General features: G+C 43.2%; 1 protein-coding gene across 6 annotated transcripts in view; it reads right to left on the bottom strand.

Moving 5' to 3' along the window:
* The window catches only part of TNRC6A (trinucleotide repeat containing adaptor 6A), a 192,486-nt gene that overhangs the window by 56,419 nt on the left and 113,264 nt on the right, over positions 1 to 22,803 (bottom strand). For 4 of the 6 annotated variants that reach the window (XM_075899921.1, XM_075899922.1, XM_075899926.1 and 1 more), the window contains 2 exons: positions 12,946 to 13,059; positions 728 to 818 (listed from right to left, as the gene is read on the bottom strand). In XM_075899921.1, the coding sequence (XP_075756036.1) occupies positions 728 to 818; positions 12,946 to 13,059 (205 nt within the window). The remainder of the gene's footprint in view (positions 1 to 727; positions 819 to 12,945; positions 13,060 to 22,803) is intronic. The other 2 variants (XM_075899923.1, XM_075899925.1) reach the window with 1 other exon arrangement.

Genomic DNA, 22,803 nt, shown 5'->3' with positions numbered 1-22,803 from the left:
ATTTAACACTGCTCAGGAGGATAAAGAAAAAAAAGGATAATTAGGTTTATTTTAGGTGTCTCCTTGCAGGAGCTGGAAGACTGAAAGGGAGATATGTTCTTCACCAAGTTTTCAGGCTCGCCTCAGCCAGAGAGTTTACAATGTTAAATACCAATGACTGACAGATACTGGTTTAGGATTACCCAAAAAGCCATTTTGTATTTCTTCTTTAAAAATGTCTCAGAAATAAGTCCCACTTACCGCTCTTATATCTACTTTACCATAATGAGTCTTAAACTCCCATTCCCAGCAGCCAATATTTTCATTTTATCCATCTTTGGTAACACATGTGATGAAAAGTCACATTCATCTCAGAAGAGTAATCACATTAAAATAAGGTTAACAGCTTAAAACAAACAACATTTTATACTATGTCTGTCTTAACATTGCGTATTCATGAGCTTGCAGCCAGAAACATTCCTATCAACTGAAGATCCGTGAGCTAAATGGGTATCTAATTAGGATATTTAGCTTTGAAGAAACTATCCCTGAAAGTTCAGTGAAGATGTTCTGTAAGACAATTATAATTGTCTTGTGCTTTGAAAGGGCTATGATGAGATTTAAAAAAATATACTTGTCTTTACCAGCTACGCTGAAATAAGCAAAATTAGTCTGGGGGGAGGGGGAGAGAAACAAAAAACTTTAAAGCCAAATACTATTTTCTCAATTTAAATAATGATCCACATACCTTTTTTTGAGCAGCTTCCTTCTTTTTCTTGTCTTCCTTTCTCTTTTTCCTTTCTTCCATCAACTGTTCTTCCTCTTCTTGCACTAAATCCCTGAACCACACAGTTTGTAATTAACTCTCCCAAAATGCACTCAGTAGACATTTCTATTCCTTCATTTATACTGCTCTTAGCAGTGATCTTAAAGATAGACAAGAATTTTATCCCCAATTTATTTATTGCATAAAATTTCTAAAGGAATTAATTAGTTTAAACCACGATAATATATACTGTCACTCTGCATCATAAGAGGTAAATATTATTTTATTATGCTGTGTGTTTTAATAAGCCTATTTTCAATATGCAACATTAAGGAACAGAGATCCTTCTTCTACACCTGTGAAATTTAAAACAAACAAAACCTCCTTTGTACTAAATTACATAATTAAGGCTTATTCTTTCTAGTTCAGCTTTAATTCACAAGTCAGTGTTAGTTCTAAAGAGTCGGCATGATTCCAATGCTATTTAATCTTTATCTTCTGCTATGAATTAGTTCTGAAATTGAACTTTTACATGTTAGAGTTGCCCCCCCATCTTCTTTCAGACATAAAAGACGACAAATATTAGAAGAGCTGCATAATTTAATAGAGCTGGAGCCAGGAAATTCTTATATAAATTTCAATTTATTCTCACCTCCTTTATGGAACACAGAATGTTCGTTATCAATACATCTGTGCAAGGCTATTACTAGGTCCCTATCAAATTCACAGCCATGAAATTTGCTGTCCTCCCATGAAATCTGATCTTTTGTGCGCTTTGTGCTTTTACCCTTACCACACAGATTTCACGGGGAGACCAGTGTTTCTCAAACTGGGGGGTCCTGACCCAAAATGGAATTGAAGGGGGGAGGAAGGGATTGTAAGGTTATTTTATGGGGAATTGTTGTATTGCCACCATTCAGTGCTGCTTTCTGAACTGGGTGGCCAGACAGTGCCTGGCTAATGCCGCCCTGAGCTCTGAAAGCAGCACTCCATAAGCAGCAGCACAGAAGTATGGGTTGTAACCCCATGCCATGCCACCCTTACTTCTGCACAGCAGACCTGGGTGGCCAGAGTGGCAGCTGCTGACTCAGGGCTCAGCCCCCCAGACAGTTACTGCGCTGCTGCTGCTGGTGATGGCTCTGCCTTCAGAGCCCGGTTCCTGGTCAGCAGCAAGTGCTGCCCAACTGCCCAGCTCGAAATGCAGTGCTGACACCTGCAACAGTGCAGAAGTAAAGGTAACAGTACCACACCTAGCCCAAAAACCTTGTAGCTCCTTCCTCCACCCTTTCCCCTCCCAATTCCTTTTTGGTCCCAGACCGCTACAACTACATCATTATGAAATTTCAGATTTAAATAGCTGAAATAATGAAATTTACAAAGTTTAAAAAAATCCAATGACTGTGAAATTGATCAAAATGGATAGTAAATTTGGTAGGGACCTACCTATGATGTATTCTATTATCACTTTCTAGGCAGATTTAAAAACACTCCATTCTTGCAAAGTTAGAATGCAATTTAGTCCTTTGAACAAGAACAGGAACATCTGAATAGAAAAGAAAGCTGAAATTGAAGCAAGTACTCCTACAGACTATATGTAGCAAGAAAAGGTAAGATAATAAAGACAAACAGTAGGGTGTAGAGTAAACTGCAGGCCAAAGGAAGATTTTTAACATAGTAAGAATGTCAAAGCAATTGTATTGGGTCAGATTAGCGGTCCATCTAGCCAAGTATCCTGTCTGACAGTGGCCAGTGCCAGTTGATTCAGAGGGAATGAACAGAACAGGGACATTGAGTGATTCCTCCCCCAATGTCCAATCAACAGTAGTACCATAATCCAGTTGGCTCACAAACACAAAAAACTAACAAGAGAACTTTAAAAAGTACCGGATAAACCTAACAACAGAAAGAAAACAGTGGCAGCTACTTTCCAAGAACTCACCTGCAGGAACGGAAACTATTACTCTTTCATTTGCCCCAGGAGAGATTTAGTGTGTGTGTATTGGGGTGGGGAGAAGAGAAGTAACAAAACTAACTGCTACACAATTTTAGTGTCCCATAACACAACTTTATACTAAGGAAGTTTAAAAAGCCACTCAAGACACTGCGCTGCCTCATCAGCCTCTGAAAAGGTTTTCACTGTCCTTGGCTTGGAGTCCCGCCCTTGTGATACTTCCTAGGAGGGCTGGCATTGCAAGTGTACAAGTCTGAAAGTTTTCTTCTGGTCATCTCGAGAGAAAGAATAGTCTAGAACGCCCCTTGCAGCAGGCCACCCTGTCGCTCCACTCTGGCTGAGGGCTGCCCCCTCCCCTGGAGCAGCATGGCTGGGAGAGCAAAGCAGTGGGGTCACTTTGCTTCAGTTCTTCCCCTGCCAGTGAGCTGGACCCCTGCTGCGGGTGCCAGCCTCTCTCCTCCCTTCCCCCCAATTCCAGCCCATGGTCCCTGCATGCCTCCCCATCTTGTGGCAAGTCAGTTAAGTGGTTAGGCTTAATTTGTAATGTACATTCAGATTCCGATATAACCTCTGCAAGGTAAAGACTGTCAGGACTTCTGGGCTTTGTCTCAGCTCTGGGAAGGGAGTGGGGCATAATGGGTTACAGCAGGGGGCAGACACATTTGGGTTCAGTATAAGACCATCAGACTGGCCATACTGGGTCAGACCAATGGCCCATCTAGCCCAGTATCCAGTCTTCCAAAAGTGGCCAGTGAAAAGAAAGGGTAACCAAGTTATCCATTCACTGCAGCCCCATTCCCAGCTTCTGGCAAACAGAGGCTAGGGACACCATCCTGGCTAATACCCATTAATGAACCCATCCTCCTGGAACAGGAAGGATAGATCCTCCCATCCTCCTTATTTTGTTCTTACTGGAACCCTGTTATAGTCTGGATTTTCCACCACCCCTTGGTAAAGAGTTCCACAGGTCGACTCTGAAGCAATTTATTTTCTTTTAAATCTGCTGCTTGTGTCATTGGGTGACCTTCTTGTGTTATGTTAGCGAAGGGGTAAATAACATTTCCTTATTCAATTTTTCAACACCATTCATGATTTGCTAGACTTCTAACATACCATCACCCTTTAGTCATTTCTTTTCCAAGCTGAAAAGTCCCAGTCTTAATCTCTCCTCACATGGAAGCTGTTCCTCACCTCTAATCACTTCTGTTGCCCTTCTCTGTACTTTTTCTAATTCCAAGATATTTTTTTTATAGATGGGGTGACCTGCTCCGCATGCAGTATTCAAGACGTGGCCACACCATGACTTTATAGAGAGGCAAAATATTTTCTGTCTTAGCTACTCTTTCCCTAATGATTCCCAATACTGAGCAGATGTTTTCAGGGAACTAGCCACAATGATTCCAAGATCTCTTTCTTGAACGGTAACAGCTAATTTAGAACCCATCACTCCGCATGTATGGCTTGGATTATATTTTCCCTATGTGCATTACTTTGCATTTATCAACACTGAACTCCATCTGTCATGATGTTTCCCAATCACTGAGTTTTGTGAGATTCCTTTGTAATTCTGCAGTCAGCTTTGGACTTGTCGTTTTAATCATCTGCAAATTGACCTCACTATTTGCTCCTTTTTTGAGATAATTTATGAATATGTTGAACAGCACTGGCCTCAATATAGATCTCTGGAGGACTCGACTATTTATTCCTATCCTTTGTTTTCTATCTAAGTGGAATACCCAGCAATGTTTTCATGATCATCTAATTACTTGAATGACAAGCCTTTTGTTAGCTTAATCACCCTGCCTCCCTCTGTTTATAAACAAGCTCCTTGTCCAGAACTGCAAAGCTGGGAGCAGCACAAGTTCTGCTGCAGTTAAGAGCTGCCTCTGGCGTTAGGGCATGCCCTTCAAGCAGACTTAAAGGCCTCCGATCAGGACCCGCTGCAGTGCAGATCAAAGATAAAGGAGTCAAGGCAGGCATACCATAAGGCAGGGGTCAGCAATAATTTCTGCAGGAGGGGCCACTTAATGAATTTTGATACATGGTCACGGGCCGGTTCCACCCCCCAAAAGGGCTGAGGCATGGGGCAGAAGGAGCGGGACTGGGGACTAGTCTCCCCCCAGAGTTGTCAGGAGCTGGAGGTTTTCAATTAAACACACAGCAAAGGGCTTGTGGCTCCTGGCCCTGCTGTTACTGCATTGCCTGGCAGTCACCCAGGGTTGCGGTGGCTATTTAAAGGGCTCAGAACTCCAGCCTGTACCAGGGTAGTGCAATGATCGGGAGCTACTTAAATAGGATCCTGCTGCCTGAGCCACCTCCTGGAAATTCGGTGGCACAGGCAGCAGGCTACTTTTTAAGACCAAGGAACACCAAGGATTTTTTGTTGAGGGAAAAAAGGGGGGGGGGGGGGCGCCAGCACGGGGGCGTGTGTGTGTGGAAAGCTATCGAGCAGAAAGAAAGCGGCCATTTTGAACACTGTTCGGCGCAGCACACCTCTGACTGCCGCACGGCACATGCAGGCCTGGGCTGCCTCTTGCCCAGCCCTGCCATAAGGTGAGGGAGGCAAGCTGCCACTCCAGTGGCACACCTAAGACAATATCCTCAGTGGTGACCCCACCTCCACTGTTAAGAGCCCCGTAGATACTTTGGAGGTGCTTGTAAAGGGGCCTAACAAGACGACTAAGTTATTGATGAAGAGGTGGAGTCAGACGAGGATGTGGAACGCCAGGTGGGGCTGCCCAGAAGGGCAGGCAGTCAGAACTGTTCTCTGCTCCTGAGGTGCCTTGCCAGTCTCAGCAGTTGCTCTCTGGGAGCAGGAAGCAGATGAGACACAGGGTAAGCAGCTGTAGCTTGTGCAGTGCAGAGGTCGGTTTAGAGCAGGGTTTCCCATCCTATGGGTCGGGACCCAAATATGGGTCTCCATTACCTGGCGACCCTTTTGAAATGTATCTCCCCAGGTGGCTCTTCAGGAGCCAGTCACACTTTTGAATTGCCCTGGGTCACCAATTCTTCCCGAATTGGCAAAATGTGTCCCCATCTGGAAAAGGTTGGGAACCGCTGGTTTAGGGTATAGAACTCTTGGAGGCTGGCTGTGTTTCTGTGAGCTGGACAGCTTCCTATGTAACTACTAGGTATGGAGGAGCAGGGTGCTGATGCACAGTGAGATGTTGTGGGAATCCTCCAGAGAGATCGCCAGGGAAGTTTCCTGGGAGAAGTCATTCCACCTCTGCCATGGGTTCTATGGCACAGCAGCTTTGTTCCTCCCCACTTTAATATACTTTCCTATAGCATTCTGCAATCACAGGCGACCAGCCGAGAGAGCACAACAGAAGCTGCAAGTATGCAGGAGATGTTATTTTGTAGCTTACTCTCAGCAGTGAGATGCGTGTTAGAAGGATCCCTGCCCGTGGAAAAGTGTGGGATAATTTTATAATTTGTTCTCTAGAATGCTGTAGTGAAGTGGTCTCCAGCGTTTTCATGCCCAGATCATTCTCTGAATTTAAGGGCAACCCAAGATTTACCCTAAGTTTGAGCAGCCAGCTATCAGTGCTGTCAGAGGAGTGGCTATTGGAATTGGGGATGCTTTGAGGCAGTACTTGGACAATGAGCTTATCTGTGGCAGAGGTGCTTCAATGTTACACTGCAGGTAGTTTTAGGAGGGAATCATGACATTTGGGACATTTACCCCACTAAGAAAATGATTAACATGCCTGTGCATGTACCGGTAGTGCTGCAATGTGAATTTGTAGAAAACAAGACAAAGATTTACCATCTTACCACCCAGCCTTTATTGTACACTCTTAGCATCAGAGATTATGCAAAGTACAGTACGCAGCTATGACCATGGGAATGTTATCCCTATTAAGGATAAGGCATCGTCAGTGCACCTTTAATCTGCCAAAGGCACATTCAACGGTCATCCTGCACCTCTTCAGCGTGTTACTGAACAGGCCCTTACTGCTGTTCAGGTATCCAGTGAAAGTTTGTGAGCAACGGCTATACAGGGTACGCCAGCTCTCCCATGATTACTGTAAGCATTTCAACATCCCCCACCGTAATCGTGTAATTGGGAAAGAAAATCCCCACTTGCAGCTTTCTGTACAGACCAGGGGTGGGCAAAAGGACCTCCGCGGGCCGGATCCAATTGGACCTGGGGGCAGGGGAGCGTGTGAAACTTCCTCCCGCCCTGCGAGGAGCACGCTGCACTTCAAAGTGCTACATGCTCTCGCAGGGTGGGAGGAGACATCACACGCTCCCCCACCCGCAAGCCCTGATTGGCCTGGGGGCAGGAGGAGTGCACCAAGTTTCCTCTGTCCCCCCCCCCAGCCAGGAGCGCACAGCACTCCAAAGTGCCGTATGCTTGCACAGGGCGGGGTGAAGAAAGCTTCGTGCAGCTCCCCTAGCCTGGGGGCGGAGGGAGCACCTGAAGCCTCCTCCCGCCCTACCCCCACCCTGCGAGGCGCACGCGGCACTTCATAGTGCTATGCACTCCTCGCAGGTCAGGAGGCAGCTTTGGGTGCTTCCCCCCCACCCCCAGACCCCAACTGGCCTGGGGGCAGGGGGAGCGCCCGAAGCCTCCTCCCACCCTACCCCAACCCTGCAAGGAGCACATGGCAGGGTGCAGTGGGTGCCTAGTGGAAAGGCGGGGCAAAGGGGCTCCCCCGCCCCCAGACCAATCATGGTCTGTGGGTGGGGTAGCCCAGAAGTATCCTGGCCCCGCCCCTTCTGGGTGGCTCAGAGGCACTTCAAAAATTTTTGAAGTGGCTCCTGACTAAAAATTATTGCCCATCTCTGGTACAGACCGATGTTCCTGAAGACGCACACATCATGCACCTTCTGGGACTGTCCTGTGTTCATGTCAGCAAAACGTGCATGGTAATCCACAAGCACCTGCAACACCATAGAGAAGTAACTCTATTGATGTACTCTGTTGCAAGGTGGTCAGATGGCAAAACTGGAACACACATGCCATCTATCGCCCCAATATAGTTAGGAAAACCCATTTCTGCAAAGCCATCTGCTATTTAAGGCATATTGCCCAGAGTCACAGTCCTTTGTAGCAGGATTTCCTTGCACACTTGCGTCGACGGAGGCATGTAGATTAGTTTATTCGAAAAAGGGAAATGAAGCAGCGATTTAAATAATCGCGGCTTCATTTAAGTTTAAATGGCTACCCCACTCTGCCGATCAGCTGTTTGTCGGCAGATCGAGGCAGTCTGGACGCGCCCTGGTCGACAAGGAAGCCTTTGTTGATCGGCGCAGGTAAACCTGGTTTCACGAGGCATACCTGCACCGATCGACAAAGACTTCCTTGTTGATCGTGGTGTGTCCAGACTACCCCGATCTGCCGACAAACAGCTGACCGGCAGAGCGGGGCAGCCATTTAAATTTAAATGAAGCCGCGATTATTTAAATTGCCGCTTCATTTCCCTATGCCGATCTGTCTAATCTACATGCCTCCGGCGACGGAGGCATGTAATCTAGACACACCCTTAGTTCTTGTGTTATGAAAAGCGTAAATAAGGAAATAGCATTTGCTTTCTGCATATCGGTCAGGATTTTATAGACCTCTATCATATCCCTCCTTAGTTGTCTCTTTCCCAAGCTGAACAGTTCCAGTCTTACTAATCTCTCTTTTTATGGCAGCCATTCTCCATACTATTTTGATGCCCTTTTCTGAACTTTTTCCAATGAGTAGCAGTATACACTGGAGTTATACATGGCTACTGCTTCTTCCCCATCTTTGATATCGTCTACTAACTTTTCAAGTGCAACCTTTGAGTGCATAAAGCTCCATAGAGGTACTAACCATGCTATTCGTCTAGGACGGAAAAGCAGACTGGAGAGTTAAATAGCTATTTTAATTTTTATGGGGGGGGAGGGTAGAGATGTTAAGGACTAGTAGACTAGTCGAATATTCGATAAGCAAATGCTTATCTGATAGTTCACTAATCGCTACTCCCCCCCTCCCCCCGCTGCCTCTATCAGATAGAGGCAGCAAGGGGGAAGGAGGAAGAAGAGGGGAGTATTTCAAAGCGGCAGCATTGTGTGGAGCCTGGGATCAGCTGGGGTCTCCTTTGAAACGCTGCAGTGGCATTTCAAAGGGGCTGCGACGCCCTATCGACTAATCAAATAGTTGGTACAAAAATCCATCGACTATTCGATTAGTCAGTTACACAATACTTAACATCCTTGGTAGAGAGCATGAAGGGATAAGGGAAAAGAAGGTACTTTTATTGAAAGTTTACCAATTAGTTAATGGTACTTTACTTAACATTAATCCCATTTCTCTCACTTGTAGACTCAAAATTCAGCTTCATTCACCACATAAGACTTTATGGTCTATTTAAAAGGTCTTGTTAGTCTTTAAAGTGCTACATTGTCCTGCATTTTGCTTCAGCTACCCCAGACTAACACGGCTACATTTCTATCACTATTTAAAAGCACTGAGGGGAAAAAAACCAAGTCTTTTAAAAAGAAGATGTGTACTAGCCCTCTTAGACCTTTTCAACATTGCAAAACCAAAGTCTGGTTGGCTGTTGTCTATCATTAAACATTTTATTTTTGCAGCAAAGTTACATGCACTTAGGTTTGGCAAGCTAGTTAATTGACCAGCCAAATAATGTTACTTGATCACCTACTTGGCCATGGTAAAATATTCCCACCAAAACGCTGTGATGCAGGTGGAGGCCTACATTTCTAATTGTATCACTGTGCCAAGTGTTAACAAGCCTACTGAACTGTCTTGATCACTTTACTACCTGCTGTTCTGTCACCTGTTGGGAAAAAGGTGAATTAATTGAAAGATGAGCATCTTGATTGTCTGGAATTCTCTAGTACAAACATTCTATGTATGTATGGATATCTTCATTTGTATACCTGGCCATGAAAGCACATTAAAATGATGATAAAGGTACAGAGAAGTCAATAAAGATGAAGAAAAATGCTTGAAGAGTTGGCCAGCTTCCTATCTAGTATAAATGCATTTAAAAATTACTTTTACAGTTGCTTTGTTTGTTTTATTTCACTTTCATTTTCTTTTGTTCAGTACTGAATATTTAAAAGCATAATTTAAAATATTAACTTAACATTGTTAAAATAGGAACCTACTAGACAATATAAAGTCTTACTCTTTTTTACTATATTTAACCATTTCTGACATATTTGACCAGTGTTTGACCGGCAAATTGATTGTGTATTTTTGGATTTCTCAAATGTCCAATTCTATACACAACTATGAAACTCTGAATTCTAACAGCAAAACAAGGTGTGTTTGGTTTTTTAACTTCAATAAAAGATAAAACTACTTACTGTATTTTTAGTATGCAAATACAGAAGAGGGAGAAACAGGAAAATCAGATACCAAACAAATTCCTATGCAAGCTACTAGGGATGTCAATGTGTACCCAATTAACCCTCATGGTTACAGACTGCTGCCTGTGTGCCAGCTCCCACAGAGCCACCTGCCCTCTCCCCTCTCGCACTGTTGCCTCCCACAGCTGCTCCTGCTTGCCCCACCCACACACAAAAATGTGTAATCGCTGAAATTGTCAGCGGTTACATGTTCACAAAAACAAACATTTTAACATTCCTATAAACTAGGGTTGCCAGATGTCCGGTTTTGAACTGAACAGTCCAGTATTTGAGCTTTCTGTTCAGGAAACAAATTGAGAAAATAGAAGTGAGAAAAATATAAACGTCTGGTATTTTCTAAATAAGGTGTAATGTAGATTGTGATGCAATGTCAAGTGTGTCCGGTATTTTTGTTGAAACCATCTGGCAACCCTACTATAAACTGGTGATACACCCGATTTGCAGACTTAGAAACTTTGAACACCCAGAGAGCCAGCTGTGGTGCTGTATCACTAAGGAAATAGGACTTAAAATGGAGACCGATTTCATAGTGTTTTATAGGGAAGAGTCACACATGCTTTTAACCTGGTCTGCTGCTGAGAATACTGCAGAGTTTCAGCTGTGATGGCAATTCACATCAATATATTTCCTACCTGTTGCTAAGCTAGAACCAGGGGCTCCATGCAGGTTGTCTGTTATTTAAGGCAGTGCCTAAATAAGCAATACTAAAAAGCAGCTTCTCTTTGTGGGTACCTCAGCTTGAGAGAGCCATTATGTTCAAGAATCCTGCAGAAGGTTCCAGCCTTTGAGGTCAAGATCACTATTACTGCTGCACATCTGAGTCCCATCTCTCAACATCTTGTTGAAGAATCTCTCAGCTGAGGCAGAAGGCCAACTTGAACTTTAAAGTGACTCTCCTCCAAAATGGAACAATGCCACTACAGTGATCTTTAAACTGGATTGCTTGAAAGCACTTGGCATGGTAATACATTTCCACCTCATTTGAAAAGAAAGGAATGTTCTCAAGTTTCAGAGTACTTACAATTTCTCTTATTGTGGGCTGACCTATACATTTTCCTCAAATCCAGGTTTGTTTTTTAAAACTATCAGTGTGACAACTGAACAGTTGAATCTAGAGGGTAAAAATGTATCTTGCCCATATTTGGGAGGGGTGGGGAGAAGTGAGAGGAGGACAAGAGAAAGAGAAAGTAATTTCCCTTTCCATTTGTTTTTAATTTGTTTCCATAGAAGTTCTTTAGGGCAGGAATCACATGCACCTCTGCATACAGGTACTAGCACACCTCTAATACTATTAATTAATAAAGCTACTATAAGACAAACTGTTTTCTTTTCAATGCTGAATGTGCCACAATCACCACCTTCCAAGTTGCTTTATTAGAAAGCTTTCTCCTTCTGAATCAAGCTTAAGATCTTGCCCTCTTCACTTCTTATTCCCCCTTTCATAATCCTCCCCCCCCCCCCCGAGATTTGGAACAGCATAATTTTCTTGTAGCTTCTGGCAGAATGTTGCACCAAAAAAAAAAATCTACCAACAATCGACAAATTTCTGCATACTTTGTCAACAAACAATATATAACTAAGCCTGTTTACATAATTTTGGCAATTTATTTCAAAATGTCCGTCAGCAAGTATGTCTAACAATACAGACCATAAAAAAATTATGTTTTTTTTTTTTTAAAGCAAATACATTTCTTACTAGGCACGTTAATACAGAACATTGTGTAATTCATATAAATTACAATACAGAACCGTATTTCCTGCACCTGTCAGAAGCAGAGTAAAAGCTTGGGGGGGAATGAGCAGTAACTGAGGAGCTGAAGGAGAGGGTAGGAGCCCAGAAGTGAACTTGGAGGCTGTTGGGTGGGTGTGAGAGAAGGGTTTCTTTTGGGAGGGGAAACTGTTAGAGTTGTGAAGCTTCCCCCCCATGCAGACCCTGGCTGACCCCAAGCGTCTCCCATTCAGTCATGCATATCTTCCCCATCCCTGCACCCCTCATCCACTTGGATCTTTGCAGCTCCCCCCCTCTCCAGGATCTTCATTGTCACCTCACTAGCTCATGAGCCCTGCACAAAATTTATACAAGGCAGGGGAATTCTGCACATCTGTGGACAGGCAGCATTCCTCCAGTAGTGTCTTGTGCACTAATCAACTTCCTTTCTATCCCTTTTAGGGTGCCCACTGCAAATACTTGTGAGCAGGTGCGGTGTGTTACATGTGCACTATATCTTAGACTGTCAAAGACTGGGCTCTATGTGCTTTGGAAAAGCATAGGTGAATAGTTTTAGCATTCTTCCCCATGTGGAAGTACAATGCAGTACAAAATCTTCTCTCGCAATCTTGCTGCCCGCTGAGATTTGAGAGTGTGCTGTTTCTACTTTCACATGAGTCAGCTCAGGTTATTACCTTCTCTTGTTTCTTTATGCTCTTGGATAATATACATGGAGATCTCACAACAAAGGCATGTCTAGTATGCGTCTTCACTTGACCCATGCACGTCCCAGGCCTGTGCTGGATCATAAGGGTGAAATAGAGCCATTCTGAACTTTACACCCATATGATTTGGTCCTAAGTCTGGCTTAAGGAGACAACTGCTTTGCCATAAAGATAAGCTTAGCAATGGCAGAAGACCGATATACGGATTCATAAGTCGCACATGCTCCTCAGTGTCAACACACCAGGTAAAACAGGTGAAGCTACAGAAAGAGGGGCAAAGCATGGAAAACAAAAATCACACCGATTCTGTAACCACTACGGGGCACTTTAAATGAGAGCAGCTCTTACGCTAGTCTAAGAGTGGGAGATAATGATCCACCATACAGCTGTAGTGGAAACAGGACAGTTAAAAGTAGAAATTTAAGCCACATTTGTACATCACCTTTTACTGGCATACTCTGCATTTCTGGCTACATCAAAAGCTCTTGCCCTGATCTTCAGTTGGACTTGGTTCAATGTATTTATTTTCCAGCCCAGGCTATAGTTGCTATGGCAGCTAATGAAGAAAGCACACAGGTCAGAAGCCAGTTTATTCTAAGAAAACTAACTTCTAGATAGTATCAGTAGCTTTTGTTTTTCCTAGCATAAGAAATACATCTACATTTTACTTTCTTTTGCAGAACAAAATTAAAATTCACTGTTAGTTCAGCAAGGAAATACTGCTCTATGATCTCCCTTGAGTACAAACAGCATTATGTAAGCCACCTTTCAATACTGCATGATGCCCACCTGATGTGCCTGTCTATTCCCAAAGTATATTATACTCTAGTTACAATATTTGTATTACCCTGGCAAATTTATCTCAAAGTATTGGAGAAGTCACTAATTAACTCAGGGTTTTGGACCAGAATTTTTTAGTTCTGTATCATCTGCAAAGATCACTGATTTGAAAGGTTTTAGGAAAGCAATATGGAGTAAAATGCATGTGCATTTTAAAGAATGAGCTTCACACTGAATATGATCTTCAAAGCAAAAGCATTCCAAGTGTGGAAGTAGGCACAACAAAGGTGAATGAAATTAGTCAACCTGGCTCCAAACCTGCTGCGCTTATATTAAATAACATCACTATTTTATTCTGACACTGACACTCATCTTGAATCCTGATGACTAATGCAGTACTACAGTAAGAATGTTTGCCATAGACTCACTTTCAGTTTCTCCACAGTAATCCTAAAATTAAAAAACACAACTTACACACTTGGTTTTTATCTATTTAAATAACTGATTCTGGAAGCCACAGCCTTTGAGAAACTGCCATGTGAGATCCCATTGACCCTCACATAACTTCTCTAGCAAAGAACATGTAAAATGTGTGCCCCATCAACAGAAGAAACTTAACATGCATCAGAACCCAATAATGTTAAAATAAATGGCAAACTATTTTTAACGTTACTTCTCAAGAAATGAAAATATCATCACAACTATTTCCCACCACAACTCCAGATATGAATAGCTGGTAAAATCCAAAGAGCACTTTGCAGACAAAGAACTATATAAATGCTAAGTGTCATCTTCAGCTTCATTACCATCTATGTACGACAAGAAATGCCACAGAAAGTATGTTTAAAGAGCAGGATATAAAGCCAAGCAGCAAACTAGTTTCTTTCATCTGATCACATTTCTCCCACTTAATATGGCAGAGGTGCTCAGAGAAGCTTTATAGGAGTATGTATTCTTGGACCTCCCAGCTAAGGCATACAAAAAATAACTCAGTGTATTTAATTTTGGTCCATAAACTCAGGAGACATATCAAAGCAGAATTCTATTATTTTCCCCACTACACATCACTAAAATGCATGTATGTATTCAGGATGTGAACAAGTACCTGTTTAACCAGGGAGCCTGGGTGCACTGTTACACACAACTCCACCCCCGCTGCCTCTAACATAGAGGCGGGGGGGGGGGGGGGGGAAGAGAGAGAAGGAGGGAGAAGGAGGAGGAAGTGGACATTTACATAAATGCATTTTAACACCCCTAGTATGCATGCATGCAGGAGGGATGTAAAAGCATAACCACTTAACTGATAAGCCTGGGCTAATCAGTTACTGTTCACGGTTATATGCAGACTCCCATCCTGCTCCTGGGGAGCTGGCTGCCACCTCATGCTGCTGGCTCTATCACAGACATAGCCTGTGTTGAACAAAGAATCAATCATTCTGAATTTTCTTTTACCTTATATGAATTGGGGCTGCAGGTGGGAGCCAGCTTAACTGTGCTGTGGGTACCTGTAACCGGTGAGATTTCAAACTATTACAGGGTTAGCCAATTACAAGCTTTTTCACATCCCTAGTATGTTTGTGGAATTTTCTTTTCCTACTACATAACTGGATTAATATGTTCAAAGTTAAGTGGGCTTAAATGAAATGCAAACCTTATTTTTCAATTTAGATCAACTGAACATGAAATATCCAGTCTGTATCAAAGTCAAATTTCAGATTGAAGAAGAGACCTTCCATTTGAATATGTCTTAAAAAGACAACTGAGAGCAAATGCAAATAGATTTGCCTTTCAGGAGGGACCCTTTAAATTTGATGATTATACTCTGTTTGAAGAGAAACAAGAAGCTGCTACTATTCCGCATAATTATGAGTACACAGAGTGCCAGATAAGCGTGGCAGTTAATTTAATTCCAATTGGACAATCAGATTTCTGTAGCCTAAGTAATTATACCTCGCTCAGCATAACTCCTGTTCATACAAGTAAAAGAAAATACAAACGAGAAGTCAGAATGATTGGCTGTGTTCAACCCAGGCTATGCCTATGCTACAGACAGTACAGCAATACAGTTATGGCTGCAGCTGTGCTGCTATGCTGCAGACACTTGCTACTCCGACAGGAGTTTCTCAGCACCGTAGATAAATCGCCCCCTCAAGAGGTGGTGGTAGGCCAACATAAGAATTCGATATGGGGTTAGGTTAACTGAACCTGGCATCTCAGGGGGTTGGAATTTTACATACCTCTCCATGACCTAGCTAGGTCACGTTAAGGTAAAGATCAAGCTATTGTCAAAGCACCAATGGAGTCTTCCCCCATTCTAGGCAGTGTCTACACTCGGGGAGATACAGCACCACAGAGGCGGGGTGGCAGTTTTGCTGATGATGCACCGCAGAGTAGATGCTTCTGACATTAACAGAAGGGGGTTTTCTGTTAGTGTAGCTAGGTTGATGAAATAATTCTTCCATTGATCTGGCCACATCTACACCACGGGTTAGGTTGGCTTAACTATGGCATCCACACCCATTAATGACATACCAATTTCTCAGCTCCTGGGCTGATTTCTGGCCAATAGAAGCTGAGAGATTTGCTGGGGCAGGATGCAAAGCCTCCCCCTGCAACACAGAGAGCGACATGGAACAGCCAGCAACTTTGAATGGTCTGAGGCTGTTTGTAGGCAGGGAAGCCTGCCTGAGTGCACTGCTGGCCAGAAACTGCTTCAGTAAGTGCCTCCCGGCCAGAGCCTCTCTCTAACTCCCACCCAGACCTCCATCCCAGACCCCGCACTCCCCAATAGGAAAGTGCAACTCTTGACTATTTACCAAAATCTTGGAGTGGCCCCCATGAAAAATGACTGCCCACCCCTGCTCACTCTGCTCAAGAGCCTCTGGGTAGGAAAGTCCAAGTATAGCATAACCACATTCTAGTTTTCCATCTGTAGAAACAGGCATATTTACCTAAAGCCCTCGGAGACATAGTGAGGATTCACTAGTTCATGTCTGACGCTCTAAATGGTATTATTACAGAAAAAGGAGATGTTATTCAATAGGAAGCTTGAATTTTTAATCGTGAACGGAGATATTTATAGTTGGGAAACTTGCACCTGAGTTCTGTATCATTAGTGCAGACATACAGCTGCACTATCAGGGTTTGTACTAGGGATGTAATAGCGTAGTTGATTAACTGATACGGAAAAGCTTATAGGTTAATGCTACAGACTACACGCATTTCCTTCTTCCGCCAGTAAATATTTCAGCAGGCTGGCCTGCAGCCTGGCTCAGTCCTGGCTCGCACTGGGTCCGGGATCTACCCCCCGTTTCAGCTCTGCATTTCAAGTGTATTGAGAGCCGGGCAGACAGGCAGCCTAGCTCAGTTCTGACTTGTGCTGGGTCCGGGAGCTTAGACCCACCCCTAGACAGGGGCTGCTGCCACCCCGTGCTGCTGCCCCTCTCTCAGCAGTAGAAACACAAGGCGACAGGCAGCTGGTTTGTGTGGAGAGCTGTTTTTTCAATTGGCTCCCTTCGCTTACTAGCTCTCACATGGCACCCCGTGCTGCTGCCTTTGATACAGCGGCTGCTGGCCCCGCCCCTGGGGACTATAGAAGAGTTGACTAACTGATAAAATGTAATGAGGTTACTCGACTATTCAATTAACCAATATTGAACATCCCCAGTTGGTACATATATTTATCCTGTAGCAAAATACTGGAAAAGTGCAGTTCTTGCATACTGTTGATTTTAGTACTGATGTGAGACCTAGCAGCTTTGTAGGGACCAACTGTAACTATTCTAATGGGCAATATAGTAATACATATGAATTCACTTAATGCTTTTTGAAAGAATACTACGAAGGCTGGCTGGTGAGCCAAAATTTATCTGTGTCTCCTTCAGTTTAGGGGGGTTTCCCCTCCTTTTCAGAACAAATGAGTCATTTTACTAGTAGCATAAGTTATCCACCACTCTCCTAACTTCATAAGAAATGAGCCTGCATGTGTGATAGACAAATGAATTAAGGAAGTTCAGTTTTGAGCATCTAAAGGGTTATGATAAACAGAAAAAAAATTCTTTCAGATGAAATTGTAACTGACAGTGTATGCCTTGAGGGTGTTAGCATTACCTCAGTGTTCAAAATACGTTCAAGTTAGGGACTTACAAGTCAAGCAGATGACAACAGAAAGAACTCTGCCAAGTCTACATTAAAGCCACATTAATCCCACAAGGTGGTGCTAGTTCATTTCAAAAGAGTCTGCTAACATAGCACCAACAGATGTGTTGAGAAGCCCTTTACAGTGATGGAATTCTAACACTGGTTTAGCAGGTTCATTGAGAGCTACTCCAAGTGCCACTAGCGTACACCTCGATATAGTGTTCTCATTCTGGGAGTGGGAGTGAGAAAAGAGATGACAACTTAACTCCCAGCCACTCAAAGGGTCAGCCTCTCAGTGGCCTTGTATTAAACTTCCTCCGACAAGAAGATATGTATTAATCCAACACCCTCGCAGGATCTAGAGCAGCCTACACGTCAGTACGTAACACACTGGATATACTGCTCTGCAAAGCTTATTCTGAAGCATTCCCTAAATGCAGTATAGCAGACCTCTCAGACCCGGTCACTAGAGTTGACTTGCCAGTAAACTAGACACCCTATGGAAATGGAAGTAATCAATCACACAAACAAACAGTACTGCCTTGGGGCTTCAGACCCGGGGCTTGGGGTTTCAGTAGGGGTATGAGGTGGGGCTCGGGGCTTCTGACCTTTGGCAGCACCCGGGCTCAGGCCTTCAGCCCCACAGAGGGGCACAAACTCAGTGCTTCAGCTATGGAGAGGAGGGGTGTTGCAGAAAGGAGAGCAGGGGGAATGATGAGTGCTCAAGGCAGGGGGGTCCTTGGAGCTTGACCCTTGGGAGCACTGGGTGCAGGCTTTAGACCAAGGGGAGCGCTAGGCTTTGAATCCACGAGGCTGAAGCACACTGTCAGCTTCAGCCCTGTGCGGGCCGGCAGGGCTCAGAGCTTTAGCTACAAGGGGAACGCTGGTTACAGCCCCAGCACTCCCCAGGCCCAGATCCCCAGCACTCCCTTCCCTGCTGACCTGGGAGAGGAGCCACAAAGCTGACTCCTTGAACCCCTACTCCCACTCTGCCTCCCATCATGTGGCTACAGCCCCACTACCTTGTAACCTCTTGTTCAGAATGGTAGCACCTGTCATTCCCAAGGTGTCTGACGCTCAGAGCCTACTGTAGGACATTTCGCTTTCAGTTGCACTTTTTTTTTAAATATAGTTTTCCTAGCTTCTTTCGGTAGATGGTTTTCTAGTTTACAAATAATTTGCCTTTTTGCCAAAATACCCAATATTAACTATGTCTAGCAGGCCACCAATACTGTCCGTTAACCTAACGCCACTAATATTTTCTTCATATTTTTAAATTACTGAACAAAGTAAAATTGAAAAGGCCTATTCTACAAGCCAGTCGAATTACAACTCTCTGGAAAACATGTAATTCTGCAGAAATAAGATACGTGATTAACTGGGAGCTAACACTATGGGCTGAACTCACAGCTCGGTCTGGACTATGACCAGACAAAGGGTACTGCTATATTTTGGGTTCAAAACGTGATACCAGGTGCCACTAATATTATTCTATTCATAGGTCACTGACACCTTTTTGCAAGGATGTGCAATTCTCTAAGGTCCTGGAGGATCCTTTCCTCTCACACAATTGAATACTGAGAGGAGTGAAATCTGCATATGAAACAATAATGCTGTAAATTTGAAAGCTAATTAATTCAAAGAAAGCTGAAAATGAAGAACTATACTGGTCAACTGAGTCCCAGGGCACAGATTTCTGGACTATGCTACCACATCTCTGAAACTGCCTCCCCAGCTCCTGCCCCCGCATATCCACAAAAGGGGGCAGTGAAAGTAACTACATACAAGTTTTCAAACAGACTAAGGTTTCTTGTGGCAAGTTACAAAGCAAATTGAAAAGATTTTTCCCTCTCCAGTCTTTTTAGTTATAATAGCTGAGGTGTAACTCATGACAGCAGATGTAATATTTTCAGGCATAAGTAAATCATTTGCGTGACATAAAATCTATATTGAATCCAAAATTTAAATTTTTGTATATCAAATCATTCCATTATGTAGACCTTATATTCTGGATATTTCTCCTATGCATAAACAGTCTGACCTAGATTTCCAAGGTTTATGGGGTTCCAAAGACACTGTACAATGAGTGGTCTTACACAAGCTTTGTATAGAAAGTAAAAGGTTTTGGTAACAAAGTTAGTTGTAAGAGGCTTTCAGAGTCCAGGGTCTAGCCCAGCCACAACATCTACATTGCTATTTTTAGCCATGCAGCTGGAGTCCTGTGAGCCCAAGTCAGCTGACCTGGGCTCAGACTCACTACTGCAGGCTTTTTGATCCTTTGTAGATGTACCTTAAGGCTCAGAGTGGGGATTTAGTATGATGCCTTTGGACTATGTCTGATGGGACAGCTGATCTGAATTAAAAACCACAGTCACAGAACCAGGACTGGGTTGCAACTAGTGTAGACCAGTTGTTCCAACTGTGATCTTTGGAATGGAAGCAAGCAGGGAGGGATGGGTGCTTTGCTATAATTTTGCTTTTTTGTTTGTTTTTGTTTCCAATAACAAAATTATTACTTCAAGTTAAAAATGCTGTGGGTTTATTTTGAACCATTTACCCCACACTCTCAGTTCCACAAGATGGCTTGGGAAATAAAACATCTCTTCCCCAACAAAATACATGGTGATTTCCTAAATTAGAAAAAGCACAAGGTATTTGGACTGACTGTAGAGCATCCACCACCCTAGTGATTTCAAATTAACTATTTATTCAGTGCTCACTCCTTAACAGTTTTCTGATTTTATAAAGATTTAACTCTTCCACTCTAGTTTTTAGGGACCTAGTCTTCAAATTAACAATACACAGCTGTTGCTCGATGTTCTGTTGCACATTACTTGTTCAACAATATAGAAGTCAGTGTTGAACATATTGAATAATAGGTGATGTTTAACAATCCCTTGCACAACAGTAAAATGTGTAGCAAATTGATATGCTAATCAGAGTAATTCAAAACATGAACTATAGCTTACATGACGGAATGCTAATGTGTGATATTTAGTCTCAAGACTCAACATTCTGAAGAGGGTGTGCAGACTGTAAATTGAGATCCTTATCTGAACATGAAAATAGCTATGTAGAATAGGCCAAATTTTTATTTTGAATCATAGTAATTATCATTCAGTCTGGACCAGCAAGATGCAGTAAGTTTTAACAAACTTCCATCAGCAAAAATGTACCGCTATCCTGCCTGTAAACCAATATCAATGCTCAAGAGCTTAAAATTTAAGATCCCATATTGGGATCATTGATGCACTTAACTTTAGTTACTGTATTTTATTTTTAGGAATGTGAACAGTCACATTGGCCCTGTGCTGATGGGGCAAAAGGTGTGATTTGTAATCAAGCTAGTTCTGCCTAGTTAGTTTAACACTAGCAGCTCAATCACTTTACTTTGTAGCTTCTGTGAGCCTCATTATCACACATGCCAGAGGGTCCTAGAATTCTTCCATTCCACACCACAAGCTCCCTGTATGCTGCCACCTCATCCACCTCTTTGCAACTGCCTCCCAGCACCCCCCTGCCATGGGTTCTGCGTGAGCTTTCATTTCCCCATCCTCCTATGAAAGGGTCTCCCATTTCCCCCACAGCACTGGCTCTCTGCAACCCCATACTAAAGACTGTGTGCAGCTCCCCAGTCTCTACCCCATCACCATCTGTCTGGGAAATAAATCATCCAGGGTGCCAACATGTTAAATTGTCAGGGTGGGCAGGTAGGAAATGGAGTATTCTGCTGGAATAGTGACAGAGATGCAGCCGTGTTAGTCTGGTCTAGCTGAAACAAAAGATAGGACTGTGCAGCACTTTAAAGACTAACAAGATGGTTTATTAGGTGATGAGCTTTCGTGGGCCAGACCCCCTTCCTCAGATCAATGCTGGAAGACATTAATAGGTGCCATCAGCCAGGTGTTTGAGCTATCCACGATTGTAGAGGTAGTGTGAGGCTGTCTGTTGTAGTGCTAAACAAATGGCCAGTGCTCCATATGTGCCTCATTTCCTCCATCTAAACTAATAGAATTCTAGCCACTGATGCCAAGACCATTCCCTGAAATTCTGGATTTGATCAGATGAAGCTCTCAGAAGTTATTAAAAGTAAGAGAAATGCCACCAAGTGGAGTGCATGGCCTTCACAAGCTTGGCCTGATTGTTATCATACAGGCCAATCTCTTCTATCCTTGTTAGCCTGACAGCATTAAAAGGACTTTCCTATCACATTAATCTAATATGATAGAAAAAAATCATTTTGATCAAAGACAGGGTTGCTGACTTGAACATGACTTCTCACATGCTTACGCCTAAGCATGTGTATATCTGTTTGCAGGATGGGCCCCTCAGACAAAATACGAACAAAAGCATGGAGACTAAGTAATAAACAAATTAGGAACCTGTATTTGAGAGGCACTGCATGTCTAATTAGCTCCATGTTTTAGACTAGATACTATGTCTTTGAAATGAAGGACTAACGTTCACAGGCTTTAAGAAAGAAATGTATCTTAGTGGGGAACTTGGAGGACTGTGAGACATAACATAAAAGAGCAAATCCTGAAATGAAGAGTGGGTGTCCATTCTGTTCCATTTCAAAACCATACCTGTGGTATTTAACTTCATTCCAGACAACAGGAATGTTTTAAACACCTGGCTTTTCAATCTAGCAAGGGTTTGCCAAAACAACCACCACAATAATGAAAGGTGCTTGCTGAATGGGCATTACTTCATGAATGAAAATGAAATGACCTATTTGTGTTAAAAAGCTCACAACTGTGGACAGCACAACAGCAGTTATTGAAATGTTAAAACTTTTAAAGCAGGTGGGAGTGGCATTTAACAATTAAGACTTCCTTTCTGGACTGTTTTCTTTTTCATTCATCTATACTCAGTGCTCCAAATTCCCCTCCCAGCTCCAACTATGAAATCTTTACACCTCACTCACTCACCCACCCTCCCTTCTAGTCATCTCCCCTATCTTCAGACTGCACAGGGAGAGACAGCAACAGCAGCAACTCCACTCTTGCCTACAGATCCCACCCTCTGCACTTCCTCCTCTCCGTTTTTTTTAAATCCTCTTTTTGCCAGCAATTCTTGCAACAATCTTACAAAACAATTATAAGCCACATTGCTTTCCCAGGACTGAAAACTTATTAAAAATACCTTCAAATTGAAAAGCTTCTGAGGGATAGCAGAGTTAGTCTAAGTGGAAAAACTTAAAAAACAACAAATAGACTTGCAGCACCTGAAAGACTAACAAAACGTGTTTGGTATCATGAGCTTTCGTGGGCACAACCTACTTCTTCAGATAATGCGGGTTGTGCCCACAAAAGCTTGTGACTTCAAATTGAAATGAGAGATCAGAGAGCTCATATACCAACTGAAGCTCCCACAGTAG

This window comes from Pelodiscus sinensis, chromosome 16, assembly GCF_049634645.1.
Source record: "Pelodiscus sinensis isolate JC-2024 chromosome 16, ASM4963464v1, whole genome shotgun sequence".
Lineage (NCBI taxonomy): Eukaryota > Metazoa > Chordata > Testudines > Trionychidae > Pelodiscus > Pelodiscus sinensis.
Note: the sequence above shows the minus strand (reverse complement) of the source record. Positions and strands in the feature narration are given on the sequence as shown.